The 21993-nt window shown below is 42.3% G+C and overlaps 1 protein-coding gene across 4 annotated transcripts in view; it reads right to left on the bottom strand.

Moving 5' to 3' along the window:
• LOC134356968 (host cell factor 1-like) overlaps positions 1–21993 on the bottom strand; it is a 131449-nt gene that overhangs the window by 35301 nt on the left and 74155 nt on the right. For 3 of the 4 annotated variants that reach the window (XM_063068251.1, XM_063068250.1, XM_063068252.1), the window contains 4 exons: positions 15476–15881; positions 9740–10039; positions 5681–5799; positions 3558–3698 (listed from right to left, as the gene is read on the bottom strand). In XM_063068251.1, coding sequence (XP_062924321.1) covers positions 3558–3698; positions 5681–5799; positions 9740–10039; positions 15476–15881 — 966 coding nt within the window. The remainder of the gene's footprint in view (positions 1–3557; positions 3699–5680; positions 5800–9739; positions 10040–15475; positions 15882–21993) is intronic. The other variant, XM_063068253.1, reaches the window with a different exon arrangement.

The raw sequence follows: 21993 nt of genomic DNA, 5'->3' as shown, positions 1-21993 counted from the left end.
CAGTGGGGGTCTTTTCTGGTTTCCTTTTGGGTTATCTCTGCCGTTATAGGCTTTTGAGAATACGTCAAGATGAGTGCCGCTTTTGTAAATTTTTCAGGTATTTTCTTTTCCAAAGGTAAATGGGACAATCCAAAAGCACTTTCGTGATTTGTTGTCCTCTTGAAATCGCTCTTGTAATTGTGTTCTCCAAGAATTAGAGCCCGTCTCCGCATTCATGCTGCTGCTGTTAGTGGAACACCCTTCTGTGGGTTGAAAATGGACACCAATGGTTGATGATCAGTAATTAGGTAAACTCTCTCCCACACAGGTATTGGTTGAAACCTTATACACCCCAGACTCAAGGCCTCTCTGTCAATCTGTGCGTAATTTTTCTCTGCAGCGGTAAGGGAACGTCATGCAAGGTTATGGGGGTGGGGGTTCATTCATAACGTGCATCATGACTGCACCTATACTGTAAGGCGAGGCATCACAGGCAAGCTTCACTGGACGGAGTGGATCATGTTTGACATCACAACTTCCTTTGTCTTTTGTCCACTGCCATTTCTTCCACATCTGTAGTAACAAGTTCAAGGGGTGGAGCATAGTAGCTAAGTTTGGCAGGAACTTGTTGTAGCAATTGACAAAGCCAAAAAAAAAGGACCACAACTGTGATATGACCTGTGACCTTGGAGCACCCACCACTGTTTGAATTTTCTCAGCACAATACAATTGTGAAATCCTTTTATATCAATGCTGTGACTACAGTAAGTCATGCTTGGTTTAAAGAATTCACATCTGTCACATCATGCTCTGAGCCCATAACCTTTAACACTGCCTTGAGATTTGAGATGTTTCTTGTCATCTCACGGGTAACAATGATGCCATCGAGGTAACACTGAGTGCCTGGGCAGCCCTGCAGCTCCTGGTCCATAGCTTTCTGCCAGAGTGCAGGTGCAGATGCTGCTCCAAAAATAAGCCTAATATTGCAATCAAGCCCTTTGTGAGTGTTTGAATTCTTCTTCCCCGACTGTGGGTAGGCTTCAGCTGAGCCCACTTTGCTGAAGTGTTTCTTCCAGAAAGTTTTGTAAAGATATCCTCTATCTTAGGCAGAGGGCATTGATCTACCTTCAGTACTGGGTTGATGGTGACCTTAAAATCACCACAGATCCTGATAGACCCATTCTTCTTGGCTACAGGAACCATTTTCTTGCCCATGGGCTCCAATCAACTTTGGAAAGAATTCCTTCTGTCTCCTTGCGATCCAGCTCACCAGCTAACTTAGCATGGATGGTATAAGGAACCAGATGGGCACCATCCAGTGCTTTTCTCAAATTCACTTTCAGTTGACTCTACTGCAGGGCATATGGCGTGCAGATGGATCTCCAATCAAGTTGTAGTTGCCTCAGCCACTCATGGCTCCACAATGTTGGCCCTCCTGCTTTTACCACACATAAGCCCAGTGTGCCTTGCTGGTTGCAGTCCATTTATTTTTGGCTGTCTGAAATACTCTTTATATATTCCCTACTTTGTTGCATCTTCTGCAAGTTTCACTTTAAATCTGCATTGGCCTGGTGTGTGTGAGCCCCTGCCACAATGGTAACACAATCTGTTCAGCCAGGCACATTTCTGTTTAGACCATGCAGTTGTGTTCAAGCTCACTTACATTCCTGACTGCAACTCAATGCGTCTCTGCAGTTTCAATTGAAACAATGATTTCAACTGCTCTTTTAAATGTATGTAACCCTCTCACCGGGCTCATATACAGATATGGCTCGTAGCCAGCTCTGCCAACAGCATGTGACTCAGCAGTGAGAAGGCCACCTTTCATAAACAATATACATCTAAGGTCTGTATGATTTGGGATTCAATGAAACAGGAAACGTATCTTCCAAAACTGGGTATTTGGGGGTGTACCCATGGTTTGTGTGGAAACACTCGCCACCTTTTTGAACTCCCCTCAAAAACCATCTCGAGCAAGCTGGTACGCTCTCCCTCTCTCAGGAGTATTGCCTTTCCTCCTTGGAGCCATTTGTCTGCAAAGCACTTCTTGCAACAGGGACTCTCCTTGCCACGGTATTCTGCTGCATTTTCCCTCCTGTGCTTTCCACAGCTCCTGCCAGAAAGACCCCTAAACAGACTACTATCTGTCACAAATCTCTCTCCGCCCTGCCCTCTCTCTCGATCCCTCTATCCTAATTGGCTGATGCAACATTAAGTCGAACAACAGGGCTTCTTACCTTTAGCAAAAACATTCTACTAGCAGGACACACTGCTTTTACAGAAACTGCTAAGATGAAATACCTACAGCATAGCAGTAGAAATCTTAACCAGGGCATTACATGTAAACTGCGCTTCAGTTAGGAGCCATTTTTGAATGCTTTTTTGTAAGATTCCATAAACTAAGTGATCTCTCAGTGCATCAAGCCCATCACTGAACTGACAATGCTCAGTTTCTTCAATTCAACCACGTAAGCTGAAATGGACTCCCCTTCCTTTTGATTTTGCTTAGGAAACCATAAGTGTTTTGTAAATCAACAATGGGAGTGGTTCTAAATGCCCTTTCATGATATCAGCAAATATAATTTTGGCTGGTGTGGTTGGAACAGTCAAACTTCTAAGCAAACTATATGCCTTTCCACCCAATGCACTCAGTAACACTGGCACTTGCTTTTCACTGGCGATTTCCTTTACTTCAAAATATTGTTCAATTTGCTCAGTATACGATATCCAGTTATCTTTTGAGCAATCAAGTGCATCTATCTTTCTAATGTGGCCAGCCATTTCTGCTTATTTATTTATTATTATTAGCACCCGCTGACTGTTTATGACCCCGTGAATTATACCTGTTTGCCGCCTTTTTTTAAACTTGACCGCCTCTGTCCCTTCCTGAAGCACATGCTGTGCCTTTTTTGTAACTCAAACATCTCAGGCTTGTTTAAAACTTAATTGGCACTGTTACGTTTTATAACTCCAAAACATAAATCTAATTGAAAGAAAAATGTGGAGCGAGGAGACACAAGTCTGCTTCATTTTTTTATTTTAGTGAGGTGCGCACACAATGCTTAGTGGTATAATGACATACTTTTACATATAACCCACAATGAACTATGTAAATAACAAAGAATGCTGAACCAAACAATATATTTACAATATTACTGAAATATTAAATACACTACACCATGCACTTGCCAAGATTGTCTTCATTGTGTCTGGGAGCAGCTGGAATAACTTAGGCAAGGAAATGCAATGCATTTTATAAAGGTGCACAATATCACTATGCTTTGTTGACATAGGAAATGAACGTCTGGAGTGGTGGATGTGGGACCAGTCACACAGAATGGTCTCCAATTGCCTGGATGGTGCTTACCCTGAGTTTTATCCAGAAAATAGGACAGTATCCCTGACTTCTGTCTTGTACAGTGGAAACATTTTGGAGCATTAGATGAGGACAATCAGCCTATCTGCTTCATACTTGAAATATGGCACTAAAGATGGTCAGTATTTCTGGCAGGGATAAGGAAGTGATATGGTGCTTAGAAAACTAGCTTCAACAAAAATGATTTATAGTCACATCTTACCTCTTCTCCTTGGGAGCCCTCTGCAGGCAAATAATAGGAAACCACTACAGTGCTTGTAGTTTTAAATACGCCAACATCATACCACTGATTGGCTTCCTTCCTGGCGGTTGGCTTTGGCTGCACAGGAGATGCATCCTGTTTCTAAGGAATTGTATTAAAAAAAAATATCGGTTAAGTATTTAGGTTTGAATTTGCACCAAAGATAACCGATGAAGTATTCAGATTTAGATTTGCACAGCAGGTAACCAAACAAAGCAAACAAGTTGCAATTATTTTGGAAAAAGGAGAATAGAACCTAAAAAACTGGCTGATATATTTTTTAAAAAAACTTGGCAAATCCACTACAGGACATTTCTGTTTTTAAAAGGCACAAGCCACACAACCATTGGAAGATTTCACCCTCCTACAATAGGATTTGTGCAGCATCTTTATTACAGAGAATAAAGTACTTGGCATTGTTTTTTTGTTCTCAAATCTGACAGACTGTGAACCTACACTACATATTACCATATCACTCTGTTTTTGCATTCTAAGATCCATTACAGACACTCTCTACAAAGTAAACTACATAACCAACCACAATTTGGTTAAAACGGCAAGGATTGTTAAGAACACAGAACAGTACAGCACAGTAAAGACCCTTCGGCCCACTATGTTGTGCCGACCTTCCAAGATCACTCTATCCCTTCTTTACCACCTAGTGGTGGTTGCCTATAAGCCTGTGTAGATGTACACTACGAGGCACCATGCTATTCTCTTTCACGTGCTGGTCATTAGAATGAGACACAGATAGAGCGAGGTAATGGAGGCACTGGATAAGTACCAGAGACCCGTGCCTTTGAATCAGGCTGCTTGGATCTCACAATACAGCTGGGGAATTCCATTTCAAATTCTGGAACCTAAATAAAACCATGAAACCTAATTATTAGCTGAATTACTCACATCCTGACAGTTAGAACATAGAACATTACAGCACCGTACAGTACAGACCCTTCAGCCCAAGAATTTGTGCCGACCTTTTAAATGACACCAAGATCAATCTAACCCTTCCCTCCCACATAGCCCTCCATTTTTCCATCATCCACGTGCCTACACAAATGTGTCTTAAATGTCTCTAATGCTTCTGCCTCTACCACAGCCCTGGCTGCATGTTCTACATACACACACCACTCTTTGTAAAAAAAAAACTTCCCTCTGACATCTCCCTAAACTCTCCTCCAATCACCTTAAAATTAAATCCCTGTGTATTAGCCACTTTATATAACACCAACATCATATTCAAGATCGAGATTGTTTAATGTTATTTCCTGTACACAAGTGTAAAGGAGAATGAATTAATTGTTACTCTGGATCTGATGCAGCACAAAAAAAATGAGATAAAGAACACTTTAATAAAAACACAATAAATATAAATACATACATTGATTGTAGGTCCATAAAGTGACGCTAGGCACAGGGGTGTCTGTACATAAGGTGACGGACAGGAAATGATAAAAGTAGTGGTGGTTGGGGGTGTGGAGTGGTGGGCTAGTGAATGGAGGTGTTGATCAGTCTCTTTTTAAGTTTGGTGGTCCTAGTGTGGATGCTACGTAGCTTCCTCCCTGATGGGAGTGGGTGGGATCCTTCATGATGTTACTGGCTTGAAAGCAATTCAAGTCAATATCAGATTTTAAGGCACAGTAACATTCCTTCAGCCTTTGCATATCACATCAAGAGGGAGACACAAGAAGCAGCAGATGCTGGAAATCTGGAGCAACCACTAAAAGCTGGAGGAACTTAATAGGTCAGGTAGCATTAGCAGAAGGAAAAGGACTGGCCCAGATGAAGGGTCATGACCCAAAACGTTGATCCTCTGTTTCCCACCATTGATGCTGCCTGACCTGCTGAATTCCTTCAGCTCTTTCCTCCAGCAAGCGGGATCTGTTTTTCAGATTCAGATTCAGACTGTGGAACTAAGAATTTCCAAATTTAGGGAGCCAAGGGCATATTATAATGCACCAGGACAAGTGCAGCTGATCTGCCAGAAATGTTTCCTATGCTGCAGCTTAGCTGTACAAGGCAACATGATGATATCATTATACCCAACAGATGCAATTATAAGAAGTTTTTGCAGGAGGGCTCACCGATGCAGGAAGCCCAATTCCATTGGCTACTTGGGCTAGAGCAGTGGCTGCCTGTAGTTTCACTGGACTGGAAGCAGAGTTGGTTGATGGTGTCAGTAGAGAAGTATATGGTGCCAGACCTGTTTTACAATGAAAGTTGTAGCAATCAATATTCTTCTCAAACTGCATTTGAAAACACTTGGGACTCAGTTCCCATGCTCTGGCTGCTTATTGCTCCTATCCTATAATAAAATCAATATTCTGTTCAAAGAAATATTTTTTCCCAAGGTATAAACCCATATTCAACATATATTATATGCTTTCAGATGTGTTGTCAATAACTCTATTCATACAGCACGTTTCCTAGCTGGTAGAAACATCCCATTCTACATCACCTGATGCTGAATAAAAATAAACTGATGGCAAGTCACATAGGTGATATTAGAAATGAACCCAAGCATGGTCAAAGAGAGTTGTTTTAAAGAAATCCTTTAAATATCTTTATTTTCCTCTGAATGCCCGCAAGAAAACAAATCTCAAAGTGACATATATGTATGTTGATAATAAATTTACTTGGATCTTTGACATGAAGAAAAGAGGTTAGATCTTGTGAGAGTAACACACACAAAATGTTGGAAGAACTCAGCATGCCGAGCAGTATCTGTGGAAGGGAAGAAACAGTCGACGTTTCAGACCTAGACCAAAAGGAAGGGGGAATTAAGGAGGGCAGTCAAAAAGGCTAAGGAAAGAAATTCAAAGTAAATTTATTATCAAATACATATACGTCACCTTATACAACCCTGAGATTCATTTTGAGAGGAAAGCTACAGAAATTTTGAGCTAGGCACCAGGCAATGTATAAAATTTGAACCAGAGTGCTAGGGGAAGCCTGATTGGTCAAACTGATCAGATTGAATGAAAGAATTGGTAATATATAGAGAACAGATAAGGAGTAACTTGGTAATGCTAATTAGACGATGCCTGTGTGGAAGAGAAAAGAGAGAGGAGAGTGAAGGAGAATGTGAAGTAACATTTTCAGGAAAAACATCATTGCAACAACTACAAGGACTGATCAGCATTAAATGCATTTTTGGAACGATTTACTAGAATAGGATACAACAACAAAGGCTCACAATAACTATGAATTTCATTACACAGAGCTGATATTTACCAGTTATAGCCATTATATACATAAATCAAAAGAGTCAATGGCTTGTTCATGGAAATATTTTCTTAGGGAAAAATGTACATCTTATAGTCTAAAAGGTAAATGATAACATTTAAAAAATCATTTGGATGTTATAATATGAACAGATTGCCAATGTGCTGTACCATCATTGTACACAATGGCTGTCAAAAAACTTGACAGGTCAACATAGCCAGTACAGCTGAATTCACTGAAAGAAATTCTTGCATTTGAATTTGGAGCTAAAACTTTTAATTACTGTACTGATATCCAGACAGGTCATTCCTACATTACATCACAGCCTTGAATTGAGCTCCTCCCGCGTGACAACTAGATGGGATACAGAGCCCAATACCCTACTTGTTTTCTCACAGATCTAAAAAAATATCCATTTGCAGGCTATACAGAATTTTGAATGACTTGAGCACTCTCTCAATGGATTGTCCTTTGGCATTACAAAATTGCAATAGCAGCCAAGAGAAACTTCTGACTACAAAAACTCCTGGATTATAATAAAAACTCAACTAGTTCACTGCCACACTGTTAGAAGCTTGCTGTGTTTTGGCTGTAGACCCACATTATCCGCCCAGATCAAAGCTCAAGCAAGACAATTTATCAAATAGCAGCGGCAAACAGCTTTTCTGTCCTGTGAGCAGCTGTGAGTCCTGTAACTTTGCTCTCATACCAAACACCAGTTGGATTATCTGGGCTCCAAGCTCTCAGTCTGCCGCCCAATAAGCAGACGGCTGTAACCCATCTGATATCATCCTAGGTTTTCTGTTAATGTAGTTTTACTTTGTACATTTTAAATTTATTTAGCAGACATTTGACAGCAAGAATGAGATACTGCTACAGAATTCTGATTTAGGCTACTTAAGGGAGAATTAAAAGTTCCAAAATGTTTAAAATAGATTTATTAGAAGTTAGGTGGGTAGCTACATCCCACAAAACACATTGCAAGCTGCAGGAGTGGCCCAAGAACAAGTGGATCGAGACCACTGACCAAATTCCGACTTACTACATCACCCAAAGATCCTTACCCAAAACAAAACTTAATAAAAATGGATAGATGACAGACAGGTTTGGAGGATTGCCCGAGAGGAAGAAGGTTAGTGAGGCAGATAAGTTACACTTAGAGTGGAAATAATAGGTCTTTATTAACTGAAGCTGCATCGATCAAAAATCAGAGATACTCAGAAGGCCAGAGATGAAGGTTAGTTAACTCCAGGAGTTAGAGGGAAAGGATGAATAGGTTAGGATTCTATTCTCAGGAACATAGGAGAATGAGGGGTATAGATCGGGTAAATGCAAGCAAGTTTTCTTCTCACTGACGTTGAATGGGACTACAACTGAAGGGTGAAAGGAGAAATATTTAAAGGAACCTGAAGGAAACTTCTTCACTCAGGGGGTGGTGCAAATGTGGAACAAACTGCCAGCAGAAGTGGTGATCAGGGTTTGACTGCAACATTTAGGAGAAATTTAGATTGAGAGGGATGGAGGGTACAGTGCAGGTGCAGGTTGATGTGATCAGGCAGAATAAGTTTGTCATGGACTAGATGGGCCAAAGGGCCTGTTTCCATGCTGTAGCGCTCTATGACTAAAGACACCAGCATGGATAGAAGATTGGTCGTCTGGTGGGAGGCAACGAGTAGGAATAAAGGGATCCTTTTCTGGTTGGCTGCCGGTGACTAGTGGTGTTCCACAGAGGTCGATGTTGGGACCGCTTCTTTTCACGTTATATGCTAATGATTTAGAAGACTGAATCGATGGTTTGGTGGCCAGGTTTGCAGATGATACAAATATAGGTGAAGGGGCAGGTGGTGTTGGGGAAGCAGGAAGTCGGCAGAAGGACTTAAACAGACTAGAAGAATGGGCACACAAGTGGCAGATGGAATGTAGTGTAGGGAAGTGTATGGTCATGCACTTTCTTAAAAGGAATAAAGACGCAGACTATTTTATACATGCGGAGAAAATTTTTAAAAATCAGAGGTTCAAAGGGACTTGGGATTCCTCATGCAGGATTCCCTAAAAGTTACCTTGCAGGTTTAGTCAATGGTATTCATTTTGAGTGGATTAGAATATAAAAGCAAGGATGTAATGCTGAGGCTTTATAAGGCATTCGTTCGGACCGCACTTGGGTTATTCTGAGGAATTTGGAGCCCTTATCTAGGAAAAGATGCGCTGATATTGGACAGGGTCTGTAGGAGGTTCATGAGAATAATTCCAGGAACAAAAAGGATAGCGTATGAGGAAGATTTGATGGCTTTTGGCTGTACTCGCTCTAAGTGGGGGGGAGGGGAATCGAATACTGAAAGGCCTAGATAGAGTGGACATGAACAGGATATCTCCCATAATGGGGGAGCCTAGGGAATAGGGGGCACAGTCTCAGAATAGAAGGACGTCCCTTTAGAACAGAGATGAGGAGGAATTTCTTTAACCGGAGGGTGGTGAATCTATGGAATTCAATGGCATGATGGCTGTGGAGGCCAAGTCATTGTGTACATTTAAAGCAGAGATTGATAGATTATTAGTAACGGTGTCAAAGGTTATGGGAAGATGATAGGAGAATGGTGTTAAGAGGGATAATATATCAGCCAAGATGGAATGGTGGAGCAGACTCGATGGGTCAAACTGCTCCGTGTCTTATGGTTTACTGAGATCTTGGAGAGCTACAAAGCTAGATGTTGTTAAAGGATGTCTGTGGGCAAAGTTCACAGAAAGATTGGAAAACCAGATTGAAAGTTGAAAAGTTGGAGTAGTTGCTAATACAGATCAGCGTGCACAGAGGTTGCTGCACGAACAAGTTAGGGTACAGGGGAAAGAATTTCATATGAAAATAGAAGCAGGGATGGGGGGTGGGGAAGGTGGAAAAAGTTTGTTTTTGCTGAACTTACCAGTGGTACTCAGAATGGGTAGCTGAACACTTGGGGCAGTGTTGGCCAGTTCCTGAGGCCCATTGATCTCCGAGGTAGAATCATTGAGACTATCTGCTGGTGCTAGAGCCTCTGCTAGCCGGGAGGGTTGGTTGCTCTCTGAAGCCTGTTGCTGGCCTGCTCTTTCTATGTCCTGTTGTGCAAGTTCAGCTAACGGTACAACAGACTGCAGGGACACCAGTGTCTGCAGAGCCTGGTGAGAAAGCTGTGCTGGCTGAATTGTTGTCAAATCTGCTGAGGTTTCCATAGGCTCTTCCCTTGCTGTATTTTAAAGAGGGGAGAAAATGGCTGCAGTTTTGAGTTAGTTATACCATCAGTGCGCACTAAAAATTGGCTAGTCATTCACGGGCATAAAAAGTAACAGAAGAAAAATCAAGGGATGCTTGAAATGTCTGTCAACATATTAAAGAAATGAGGAGCAGCAGAATGATTTGAGTGCAGAATCTTCCAGAAAAACTGACAATAGGAGTCAGTGGCCTTCCTCCCCACATCGAACTGAGGAACTGAAGGCTAGTACGTCTGACGATGTTTTGCTGTTGTATTCGTTGGTGTTGCTAGGGTTTTCTTTTAGAGATACTGCACTAAGTAGGCCCTTCTGGCACAATGAGCCACGCTGCCAACTTAACCCTAGCCTGATCACAGGACAATTTACAATGACCAATTAACCAACTAACTGGTATGACTTTGGACTGTGGGAGGAAACCGGAGCACCTAAAAGAATCACAGGGAGGACATACAACCTCCTTATAAATGGCACCAGAACTGAACTCTGAACTCCGAAGCCCAAAGCTGTAACAGCATTGTAATAACCGCTGCTGTCAGAAGGGTTGTTCTGCTGAACATCGTGGGCTGAAACGTGAGCCAACATTTGCAGGCTGCTCCAAGCACATCCTTAGGTTGTGCTGGTTTGTTAACTCAAACAACAAGCAAATTTCACTCTATGTTTCGATGCACACGTGCAGTGTCCCTGCTGTGACTCTCAATAATTGATCTCACTTGCAGGTGTATAGGGCACGCAGAGCTGGGTGAAGAGGGAGCGTGATTTACTTTGTGCTGGAGGAATTTCAAAACAAGCCCACCAAGATTCAGAATCTCACATCTCTTAACCAGGCACAGTCTTGAAATAAAGGGATGTACCTCTAAACCTGAGATGAGGAGGAATTTCTTCAGAGCGAGGCAAATCTGGCAATTTGTTGCCACAGAGGGCTGCGGAGCCCATGTCATTGGGAGTATTAAGAGATTGATGGTTTGTGAACTGATAAGGGGGTTAAGGGTTATGGCAGAAGCTGGAGAATGGGATTTAAAAAAAAATCATCCATGAATGACTGCTGGAGCAGACTTGATGGGACTAAAGAGAGTATTCTGCTCCTATATCTTATGGTTTAACACTCCAGAGAGAGTGAAAAATGTTCAGCCACAGCTCAGTAACAAGAGGCGGCATGCCAGTGAAGTGGTTAGTGTAACACCATTATAGGGCCAGCGATCACAGAATGGAGTTCAATACCTGCTGTTGTCTGTAAGGAGTTTGTACATTCTCCCTGTAATTAGATTCCCTCCCACATTCCACAGATGTATGGGTGAGGGTTAGTAAACTGTGGGCATGCTTTATTGGCACTCGGAGCATGGCAACACTTGCAGGCTGCTCGGCACAAATTCTTGCTGATTTGATTTGACGCATTTCACAGTATGTTTCAACGTACATATGACAAATAGAAATAAATTTTAGAAAACTTCATTCTGCCTTCCAGAAGCAGGGCAAGGGCACCCCTCCACTCCCCCCCCACCCCTGAATACTGAAATATCTAACCTGCATCATTATCTATGTCTGCCTAAAACCCAATTGGTAACTAGCAACCAGCCTTCCTGCACTCACCCGCTCAGCTGGTGTACAACTGGTTGGATTGCAAACAACAGGAATTCTGCAGATGCTGGACTGTAATAGTTATTTTATTTTCAGTTTAACAATTAATTGACTGCTTTAAGTAGTTTTTACATTTTAAGTAGTCTTTATATACAGAAGTAACAGCTTAGTACGCTTCCTAGTGGTCACAGTGTGTACATGTGGTCATTCAATGGTTACATTTGTATGATTCTAGAAGCTTCTCCTGGTGTTGCCTTATCTGAACAGGACCTTTCTGATTGGCCGACTCATTTGCAACTTTGAATGGAATGTTTCTTATTTTTGGGTATAAAAACAGCTGCTCCATACTGGGCACCATCTTTCAGTCTTTGTTCTGCTTTCTGCTCCTGTTACTATCAGTTTCAATTTTCCTTTGTTCTATCAGTGCTTAGTAAAATGATCGTGAAGCAATAAGCTTTGTATTTCTTTCCTGACTTCTGAAAATCTTGGATAAAATCATCCAAATCCAATAAATTTCATGGAGAGGGTGCACACGCCTAAGCCAGATTCCAACTGTTTTAAACAATATACTCCAGGATATGCCGGCTTGTGGCGTAGTGGCGTCAGTGCCGGGCTTCGGAGCGAAGGCTCCCGAGTTCAAATCCAGCCAGCTCCCTTGCACGCTTTCCATCCGTGCTGGGTTGAGCGTCGAGCTAGCAACTCGGCCTCGTAAAAATAAGAACGCCTGATAAAAAAAACGACGTCATGACGGCGTCCCGATGACTCCATTCGGAGTTAAGGGCTTCCTTCTTCTTCTCCACTCCAGGATATATTGACATCAGGGGGAACACAAACAGATTCACTGCAATTACAACCTAGCTAGAATATACAAGTTTTAAGTACTAGACTTGTATGCTTTGAACAGAAGGTTGATTATAATCATAATTTTAAGTGTTTTATAAAGATTAGGAAAGGTTTAGTCTAGCTGGAGAATAAAGAATGCAGAATTATTTTAGCATAATACCCAGGGCACCCCGAGAGGGAAATACTCCTTTCACAGAAAAGACAAGAAAAGCTGGTTCTCTCCCTAGTAAGAGGTTCAGTAATTAATGCCAGATTTTAGTTAGGTAAGGGTGTGGATAGCTAAGTGGAACAAAGGTAATCATTTAGATTATCAATGGCATGGGCTTGAAGGTCTAAATATCCTCCACTTGCCCCCATATTGATCACTGTATAAAAACACACGGGGCACAAATAGGGTGAATGCAATTAGTATTGTTCGCAGGGAAAGGGGAATCAAAAACTAGAGGGCAGAGGTTTGAGGGGAAAGATTTAAAAAGGGGCAACTTCTTCAGGCAAGGTATTGTGTGTTTATGAAATAAGCTGCCAGAAAAGGTGGATTAAATGGGTACAATAACAGCACTTAATAGACACGTGCTGATCCTGATGAAGGGTCTCAGCCCAAAACGTTGACTGTTTACTCTTTTCCATAGATACTGCCTGGCCTGCTGAGTTCCTCCAGTATTTTTCATGTGTTGCTCATCTATGCTGGTACATAGGTGAGAAAGGTTTAGAGGGACATGGGCCAACATGGGCAAATGGGATTGGTGACATGGGAATTGCTCCACTACCATTACTGTCTGTGAGGAGTTTGTACATTCTCATGACTGCGTGGGTTTCCTCCCACATTCCAAAGATGTTGGTCAGGATTAGCAAACTGTGGGCATGCTATATTAGTGCTGGAGGCATGGCGACACTTGTTGGCTTCCCCAGCACGTCCTCAGACTGTGTTGGTCATTGACACTAAGGAATGCACTTCACTGTACATTTGATTATTTGATTATGGGGATTATGGATTGTGAATTGATTATGGGGAGCAAGGACATGGCAGACCAATTGAATAATTACTTTGGTTCTGTCTTCACTAAGGAGGACACAAATAATTTTCCAGAAATAGTAGGGGATAGAGGGTCCAGTGAGATGGAGGAACTGAGGGAAATACATGTTAGTAGGGAAGTGGTGTTAGGTAAATTGAAGGGATTAAAGGCAGATAAATCCCCAGGGCCAGATGGTCTGCTTCCCAGAGTGCTTAAGGAAGTAGCCCAAGAAATAGTGGATGCATTAGTGATAATTTTTCAAAACTCGTTAGATTCTGGACTAGTTCCTGAGGATTGGAGGGTGGCTAATGTAAAAAAGGAGGGTGAGAGAAACCGGGGAATTATAGACCGGTTAGCCTAACGTTGGTGGTGGGGAAACTGCTGGAGTCAGTTATCAAAGATGTGATAACAGCACATTTGGAAAGTGGTGAAATCATCGGACAAAGTCAGCATGGATTTGTGAAAGGAAAATCATGTCTAACGAATCTCAAAAAATCTTTTGAGGATGTAACTAGTAGAGTGGATAGGGGAGAACCAGTGGATGTGGTATATTTGGATTTTCAAAAGGCTTTTGACAAGGTCCCACACAGGAGATTAGTGTGCAAACTTAAAGCACATGGTATTGGGGGTAAGGTATTGATGTGGATAGAGAATTGGTTAGCAGACAGGAAGCAAAGAGTGGGAATAAACGGGACCTTTTCAGAGTGGCAGGCAGTGACTAGTGGGGTACCGCAAGGCTCAGTGCTGGGACCCCAGTTGTTTACAATATATATTAATGACTTGGATGAGGGAATTAAATGCAGCATCTCCAAGTTTGCGGATGACACGAAGCTGGGTGGCAGTGTTAGCTGTGAGGAGGATGCTAAGAGGATGCAGGGTGACTTGGATAGGTTGGGTGAGTGGGCAAATTCATGGCAGATGCAATTTAATGTGGATAAATGTGAAGTTATCCTCTTTGGTGACAACAATAGGAAAACAGATTATTATCTGAATGGTGGCCGATTAGGAAAAGGGGAGGTGCGATGAGACCTGGGTGTCATTATACACCAGTCATTGAAAGTGGGCATGCAGGTACAGCAGGCGGTGAAAAAGGTGAATGGTATGCTGGTATTTATAGCAAGAGGATTCGAGTACAGGAGCAGGGAGGTACTACTGCAGTTGTACAAGGCCTTGGTGAGACCACACCTGGAGTATTGTGTGCAGTTTTGGTCCCCTAATCTGAGGAAAGACATCCTTGCCATTGAGGGAGTACAAAGGAGGTTCACCAGATTGATTCCTGGGATGGCAGGACTTTCATATGAAGAAAGACTGGATGAACTAGGCTTGTACTAGTTGGAATTTAGAAGATTGAGGGGGGATCTGATTGAAACGTATAAAATCCTAAAGGGATTGGATAGGCTAGATGCAGGAAGATTGTTCCCAATGTTGGGGAAGTCCAGAACGAGGGGTCACAGTTTGAGGATAAAGGGGAAGCCTTTTAGGACTGAGATTAGGAAAAACTTCTTCACACAGAGAGTGGTGAATCTGTGGAATTCTCTGCCACAGGAAACAGTTGAGGCCAGTTCATTGGCTATATTTAAGAGGGAGTTAGACATGGCCCTTGTGGCTAGGGGGGATCAGAGGGTATGGAGGGAAGGCTGGTGCAGGGTTCTGAGTTGGATGATCAACCATGATCATAATAAATGGTGGTGCAGGCTCGAAGGGCCGAATGGCCTACTCCTGCACCTGTTTTCTATGTTTTCTATTTCGACGTACACGTAACAAATAAAGCTAACCTTTTAAATCTTGGAGCTGTTTCGTGTTGCATTGCTCTATGACTGACTATTCTGAGGAGGCGATTACCACCACAGCCAATCCTATAAATCAGAGCCTGGTGCCCACAACTGTTAGTATAATAGTTTGGCTTGATCAAGTCTTAACGGTGCGACATTACATTTAGTACCTGTTAGCTGGGCACCAAATTCTGCAGCACACACCTACCTGTAGCCTCAGTAGATGGCAGAGCAGCCCCTGGTACTGTCGTCGTTACTCTGGGTTCTTCATCCAGCAATGCCAAGCGTGCTGCTTCCTCAGCGGCTGCTGCTACTGCCAGCTCCTCGGGGGACAGTCCCAGGTCAGCCAGGGCCTCAGGCCGGCTGTCAGCAAGCAATTCACGGGGAGGAAGGAGCTGGTCCTGCTGGAGGCTGACTGCGGACTGGGGTTGGACTGCCGGCACTGCTGGGGCACTGGGCACCTGAACTCCTTCGGGCGCTGCTTGGGCAAGTAGCGTGACATTGGCCGTTGCTCCTGAAGAGCTGGCAGGCAGAATCTGTAAGATGGTGTGCCCTATTGTTGGCACAGATCCTTGCTCGTTGTTATTCGGTTGAGTTTCAGTCAATGGGATTGCCTGAGGGGACAGAAAAATAATAAAGGATCTTAATGGTTTGACCTCAATCATATAATTAGGTCATAGAAGATCTGGACTTCATATTACAGCTTATATAGGTAAAGCACCAGGAAACTATCACTAGGAAATTAATAATAATATTCTTACTTAGAGAGCACATAGAGACGATGTAGTTCAAGGTGCCTCTTATTAGGATAAAGTTCAAATATAAAAATAAAGTAAAATAAGCATGAAAATAAGATTAAAAATGTTAGTTAAAAGTGTCAACTGAGTCTGCATGCCTTTTAGGTATTGAATTCCACAGTTTAGAAGCATAGTTCAAATAAACTGACCTGCCAATGACCTTTTGAGCCTGAATTCTCAAGTTACAGCTCTTCAATACTAGGTTCAGTGCTATCTCAATAACTGAAAGAGCTTCAACGAATCGACTGTGGGTGGGGGAAGGAGGGTGAGAATGGAAACCAATTTCAAACAAAACCCCAACAATCGTTCAATTATCATAATCAATGAAAATAATGTAATGGCAGGAGTGTAAGCAGAAGTGTGCGAACAGACCAGTTTGCATTGTTATGTGCCACTGTGGAACTACCACAGTGATTGCACTTCCAAGAAAGCCTTATGGTTGGAAATATCTAAGGATGATATGCTGGTATTGGAGAGGGCCCAGGGTAGATTCATGAGAACGATTCCAGAATGAAAGGGTTAACATGAGGAGCATTTGATAGCTCTGTGCCTATACACGCAGGAGTTTAGAAGAATGAGGGGAAAATCTCATTGTAAGCTATCAAATATTCAAAGTCCAAGATAGAGTGGGCATGGAGAGAATATTTCCTATCATGATAGACTCTAGACCAGAGGGCACAATCTCAGAATGGACAGACATCCCTTTAGAACAGAGATGGGGAAGAATTTTTTTAGCCAGAGGATGATGCGTCTGTGGAATTCATTCCTATGGATGGCAGACATCCCACCCTGCAAAAACTCATTTCAGGGAGGTAGCACCATCAACTTGCGGGACGCTCCCGGGAGAGGTGGGATGTCTGCAATAGAGTAGCTCCTTAGCAGCTAGCCAGCTAGTTTAAATAACGTTAGCTATGCTAATGAACGAATGACACCTGTTAAACTCACCTCAACATGTCTTTTACAGTCTTGACCCACCATGGGCAATAGAAAAGTCACTGTTGCAAACAGTGCAGCGAGCAACACTGTCATTATTTTGATCCCTATTAGGCAGGGGTACACTTTAATGTCGTCTGGGGTGATGTACGTTTTATATTTTTTTGTAACACTCTGCCATGGCGCGCTCTCGCTCTCTCAATCGCACGCTCTTGCTTGCTTTCTCTCGCACTCTCGCTTGCTTGCTCTCACGCTCTCTTGCTTTCTCTCACTCGCTCACAAAAAAAATGATTTCTGTGATATTGTATATAATTTGTGGGCATCAGGGAGCCACTATTAATATGTGGGAGACTCCCAGAATTTCCAGGAGAGGTGGGATGTCTGGGATGGCTGCAGAAACACTGGGTATATTTAAAGTGGAGGTTAGTAAGATTATGGGGAGAAGGCAGAAGAATGAGATTCAGCTGAATAATAAATCAGCCAGGATGGAAAGGTGAAGCAGACTCAATGGGCTGAATGGCTTTATTCTGCTATTATGTCACACAGGGGAGTTTCGTGGGGCGGTGGGGGGGGATGGGGGGAAGCAGGAGTGGAATTTTAAAATTGCAGCTTTTTAAGCCAGTACATACATAACCAGGGTGAAGGGTCAGTACTGGACTATGGGATATTGTACATTGATAACCAGGGTGAAGGGTCAGTACTGGACTGTGGGATATTGTACATTGATAACCAGGGTGAAGGGTCAGTACTGGACTGTGGGATATTGTACATAGATAACCAGACTGAAGGGTCAGTACTGGACTATGAAATATTGTACATAGATAACCAGACTGAAGGGTCAGTACTGGACTGTGGGATGTAATGAGGAAAGTGACTGAAGTAGCAGTGGGTGAATATTTTAGGGGTAGTGACAGTGCACCCTAAGCATCCGGTTGGAAATTAAGGCTCCAAATTGGGGAAAAGACTGATGTAAATATCTTTGGACATTATTGGAGTCAACATCCAACAAGTGGAAATCAATTGAAAGTGGAAATAGTGAGAGTTTGGGGCCAAAGGCACAGGCAGCAAATCCAAAGGATCTTGGACACGAGTGGACTGAGTGTTGGAGAAAGAACAAAAAGCTTTGTGTAGTTACATTGATCTGAAAACAGAAGATAATCTTACAAGTACAAGACGTGCAGGGAGTTTCCCCATCCAAAATTAATCAGTTACTTAACACGAAAGGGAAATTCTGTTGGAAGTCTTTGAAATTATAACTTGCTGGATATGAGTAAATGAGTGATATGTGATGATTAGTTTTCTTTTTCCAGACTTTCACTAGTTAAGAGTTATCACAAAATGATAGGTTCACAGTATTGAACACAGAATAGTATATAGCACAGGACCAGGCCCTTCAGCCCACGATAATGTACTGGAGTCATGTATTGCCATTGGTGTAATACATTGCTGAGAATTCATTGACTGGCAGATAAGAGAAGTAAAAACTGTTGAGAGGAGCACTGGGGTCTCCTTTGCCCACCTATGTTTTGACATTTACTGTGAGTTTTGTAAGACAAAGGGCCTAAAACGTTATTGAGGATCCCTACCACCCATCCCACAATCTCTTTGAGTCTCTACCATCAGGAAGGAGGTACAAGGGGATCAGGATTAGGACTGCCAGACTGGGTAACAGCTTCTTCCCTCAGATGGTGAGATTAATTAATACCCTGCCACCACTGAGGTCTCGTCACTAGGACAGTGAGCTGTTTACTGTTTACCTGTGCTACACACTACATGCATTTTGAATGATTAGTTACTAACTTGTGATAATATTTTATTTTATATGCTGGGTGTGATATACAGTGGCATGTTAAAGTTTGCGCACCCCTGGTCAAAATTTCTGTTACTGCGAATAGCTAAGCGGGTAAAAGATGACTTGATTTCCAAAAGGCATAAAGTTAAAGATGACATATTTCTTTAATATTTTAAGCAAGATTACTTTTTTTATTTCCATCTTTTAGTTTCAAAATAACAAAAAAGGAAAAGGACCCAAAGCAAAAGTTTGGGCACCCTGCATGGTCAGTACTTAGTAACAGCCCATTTGGCAAGTATCACAGCTTGTAAACGCTTTCTGTAGCCAGCTAAGAGTCTTTCAATTCTTGTTTGGGGAATTTTCATCCATTCTTCCTTGCAAAAGGCTTCTAGTTCTGTGAGATTCTTGGGCCATCTTACATGCACTGCTCTTTTGAGGTCTATCCACAGATTTTCAATGATGTTTAGGTCGAAGGACTGTGAGGGCCATGGCAAAACCTTCAGCTTACACCTCTTGAGGTAGTCCATTGCGGATTCTGAGGTGTCTTTAGGATCATTATCCTGTTGTAGAAGCCATCCTCTTTTCATCTTCAACTTTTTTACAGATGGTGTGATGTTTGCTTCCAGAATTTGCTGGTATTTAATTGAATTCATTCTTCCCTCTACCAGTGAAATGTTCCCTGTGCCAGTGGCTGCAACACAAGCCCAAAGTATCAACGATCCACCCCCGTGCTTAACAGTTGAGAGGTGTTCTTTTCATGAAATTCTGCACCCTTTTTTCTCCAAACATATCTTTGCTCATTGCGGCCAAAAAGTTCTATTTTAACTTTGTCAGTCCACAGGACTTGTTTCCAAAATGCATCAGGCTTGTTTAGATGTTCCTTTGCAAACTTCTGATGCTGAATTTTGTGGCGAGGATGCAGGAAAGGTTTTCTTCTGATGACTCTTCCATGAAGGTCATATTTGTGCAGGTGTCGCTGCATAGTAGAACAGTGCACCACCACTCCAGAGTCTGCTAAATCTTCCTGAAGGTCTTTTGCAGTCAAACAGGGGTTTTGATTTGCCTTTCTAGCAATCCTACGAGCAGTTCTCTCAGAACGTTTTCTTAGTCTTTCAGACCTCAACTTGACCTTCACCATTCCTGTTAACTGCCATTTCTTAATTACATTACGAACTGAGGACACGGCTACCTGAAAATGCTTTGCTACCTTCTTATAGCCTTCTCCTGCTTTGTGGGCATCATTTATTTTAATTTTCAGAGTGCTAGGCAGCTGCTTAGAGGAGCCCATGGCTGCTGATTGTTGGGACAAGGTTTGAGGAGTCAGGGTATTTATAAAGCTTTGGAATTTGCATCACCTGGCCTTTCCTAACAATGACTGCGAACAAGCCATAGCCCTAACAAGCTAATTAAGGTCTGAGATCTTGGTAAAAGTTATCTGAGAGCTCTAATCTCTTGGGATGCCCAAACTTTTGCATGGTGCTCCTTTCCTTTTTTTTCCACTCTAAAATTGTACAAAACAAAAATAATACACTAATCTTGCTTAAAATGTTGAAAAGACTGCTTCATCTTAAACTTTATGACTTTTGGAGATCAGTTCATCTTCAACTCCCTTAACTATTCACAGTAACAGAAATTTTGACCTGGGGTGCCCAAACTTTTGCATGCCACTGTATGTTTTGTGGTGCATCGTGGTCCGGAGGGACATAATTTAGCTTGGTTGTAAATGTAGTCCGATGACAATAAACCTGAACTTGAATAAATGGAATGGAAGGTGTGGCCACTGGGATAGAAGTTGTTCACAATTTATGTTAATGACTTGGATAAGGTGAAACAGATCAACGTTTGCGATGATTCAGTCAGATGGCATTGTGGCCTGTGAGGAGGATATGGAGGGGATGAAAACAGCTTTAATAAATAGACAAGGACATGGTTGGTGGAATTTGTTATGGAAAAGTGAGAGGTTAGCCATGGTGGAAAGGTCAATTATTCTTTTAACTAGATTGGCAGCCAAAGGGTTTGCTTTTCTGCTGTAGTGTTCTATAGTGAATGATAGTCCTGCATTGTAATCCTTTTAAACAAGTCACTGAAAATTAGCATGATGCTCAGGAAGGCAAAAAGGGAAGGCTTTATTGCAGAAGCATTCCAGGAAAAATAAAAGCCATCTTTTTCCAATTATATAAGAACCCCAGTGAGCCAGCACTGTGTACAGGTCTGGTCTCCCCTATCTGGGAAAACACATCACTGAGGGAGTACAAAGATTCACCAGACTGTTTCTTGGGATCAAGGGTTTATCAAGCAAAGATAGGTTAAACAGGCTAGGCCTGTACACTCGAGTTTAGAAGAATGATAAACATAAAATTCATTGTGGGGTTTGACAGGGTAGGTACAGAGATGATGCTTCACCCTGGCTGCGGTATGTTGAACCAGGGTTAGAGTTTCAAAACAAGGATCATTGTTCAGGATGGAACCGAGGAAAAATACCTCAAACCAGAGGGGTACTGAATCTTCGGCATTGTTTACCAAAAAGAGTGTGGAGGGTCAGTAGCCGAGTATATTTTTGACAGAGCTCAACATTTTTAGGAAACAAGGGAAACATGGTTTATTATTGTCCAATGTACTGAGGTACAGTGAAAAACTTGTCTTGCTAACAGATCTATTTATTACAATGGTGCACTGACGTAGTACAAGGTAAAATAATAACGAAGCGTGAATGAAGTGTTAGTTACAGAGAAAGTGCAAGTCGTAAGAAGGTAGATTTGTGAGGTCAAGAGTCTATCTTATCATATCAGGGAACTGTTCAATAGTCTTATAACAGTTAGATGGAAACTGTCCTTGAACCTGGTGGCACATGCTCTCAAGGTTTTTGTATCTTCTGCCTGATGGGAGGGAGAAGAGAGAATGTCTGGGATAGGTGGGAGTTTGATTCTGCTAGCTGCCTTACTGAGATAGTGAGAAGTGTAGATGGGGTGCATGAAAAGTGCAGGAGTGTGTTCGGGAGGTAAAAGCTTAGTTGATACCCGAATGAATAACTGTGCATGTGTGAAAGGCGGAATAGCCAATGCTGTTTCTACAGCATATGTTCAGACAAAGAATTCCTCCTACAACATCAATAAAGAGTAACTGAGACAAATCCTGCTTCACAAGAGGAATGGGCTCAGTAATTCTTCCTATACCAACAGTGAATATATCCTGGTCCTGGCTTTA

Source organism: Mobula hypostoma, chromosome 15 (assembly GCF_963921235.1).
Source record: "Mobula hypostoma chromosome 15, sMobHyp1.1, whole genome shotgun sequence".
NCBI lineage: Eukaryota > Metazoa > Chordata > Chondrichthyes > Myliobatiformes > Myliobatidae > Mobula > Mobula hypostoma.
This window is presented reverse-complemented; position numbering and strand designations above follow the sequence as displayed.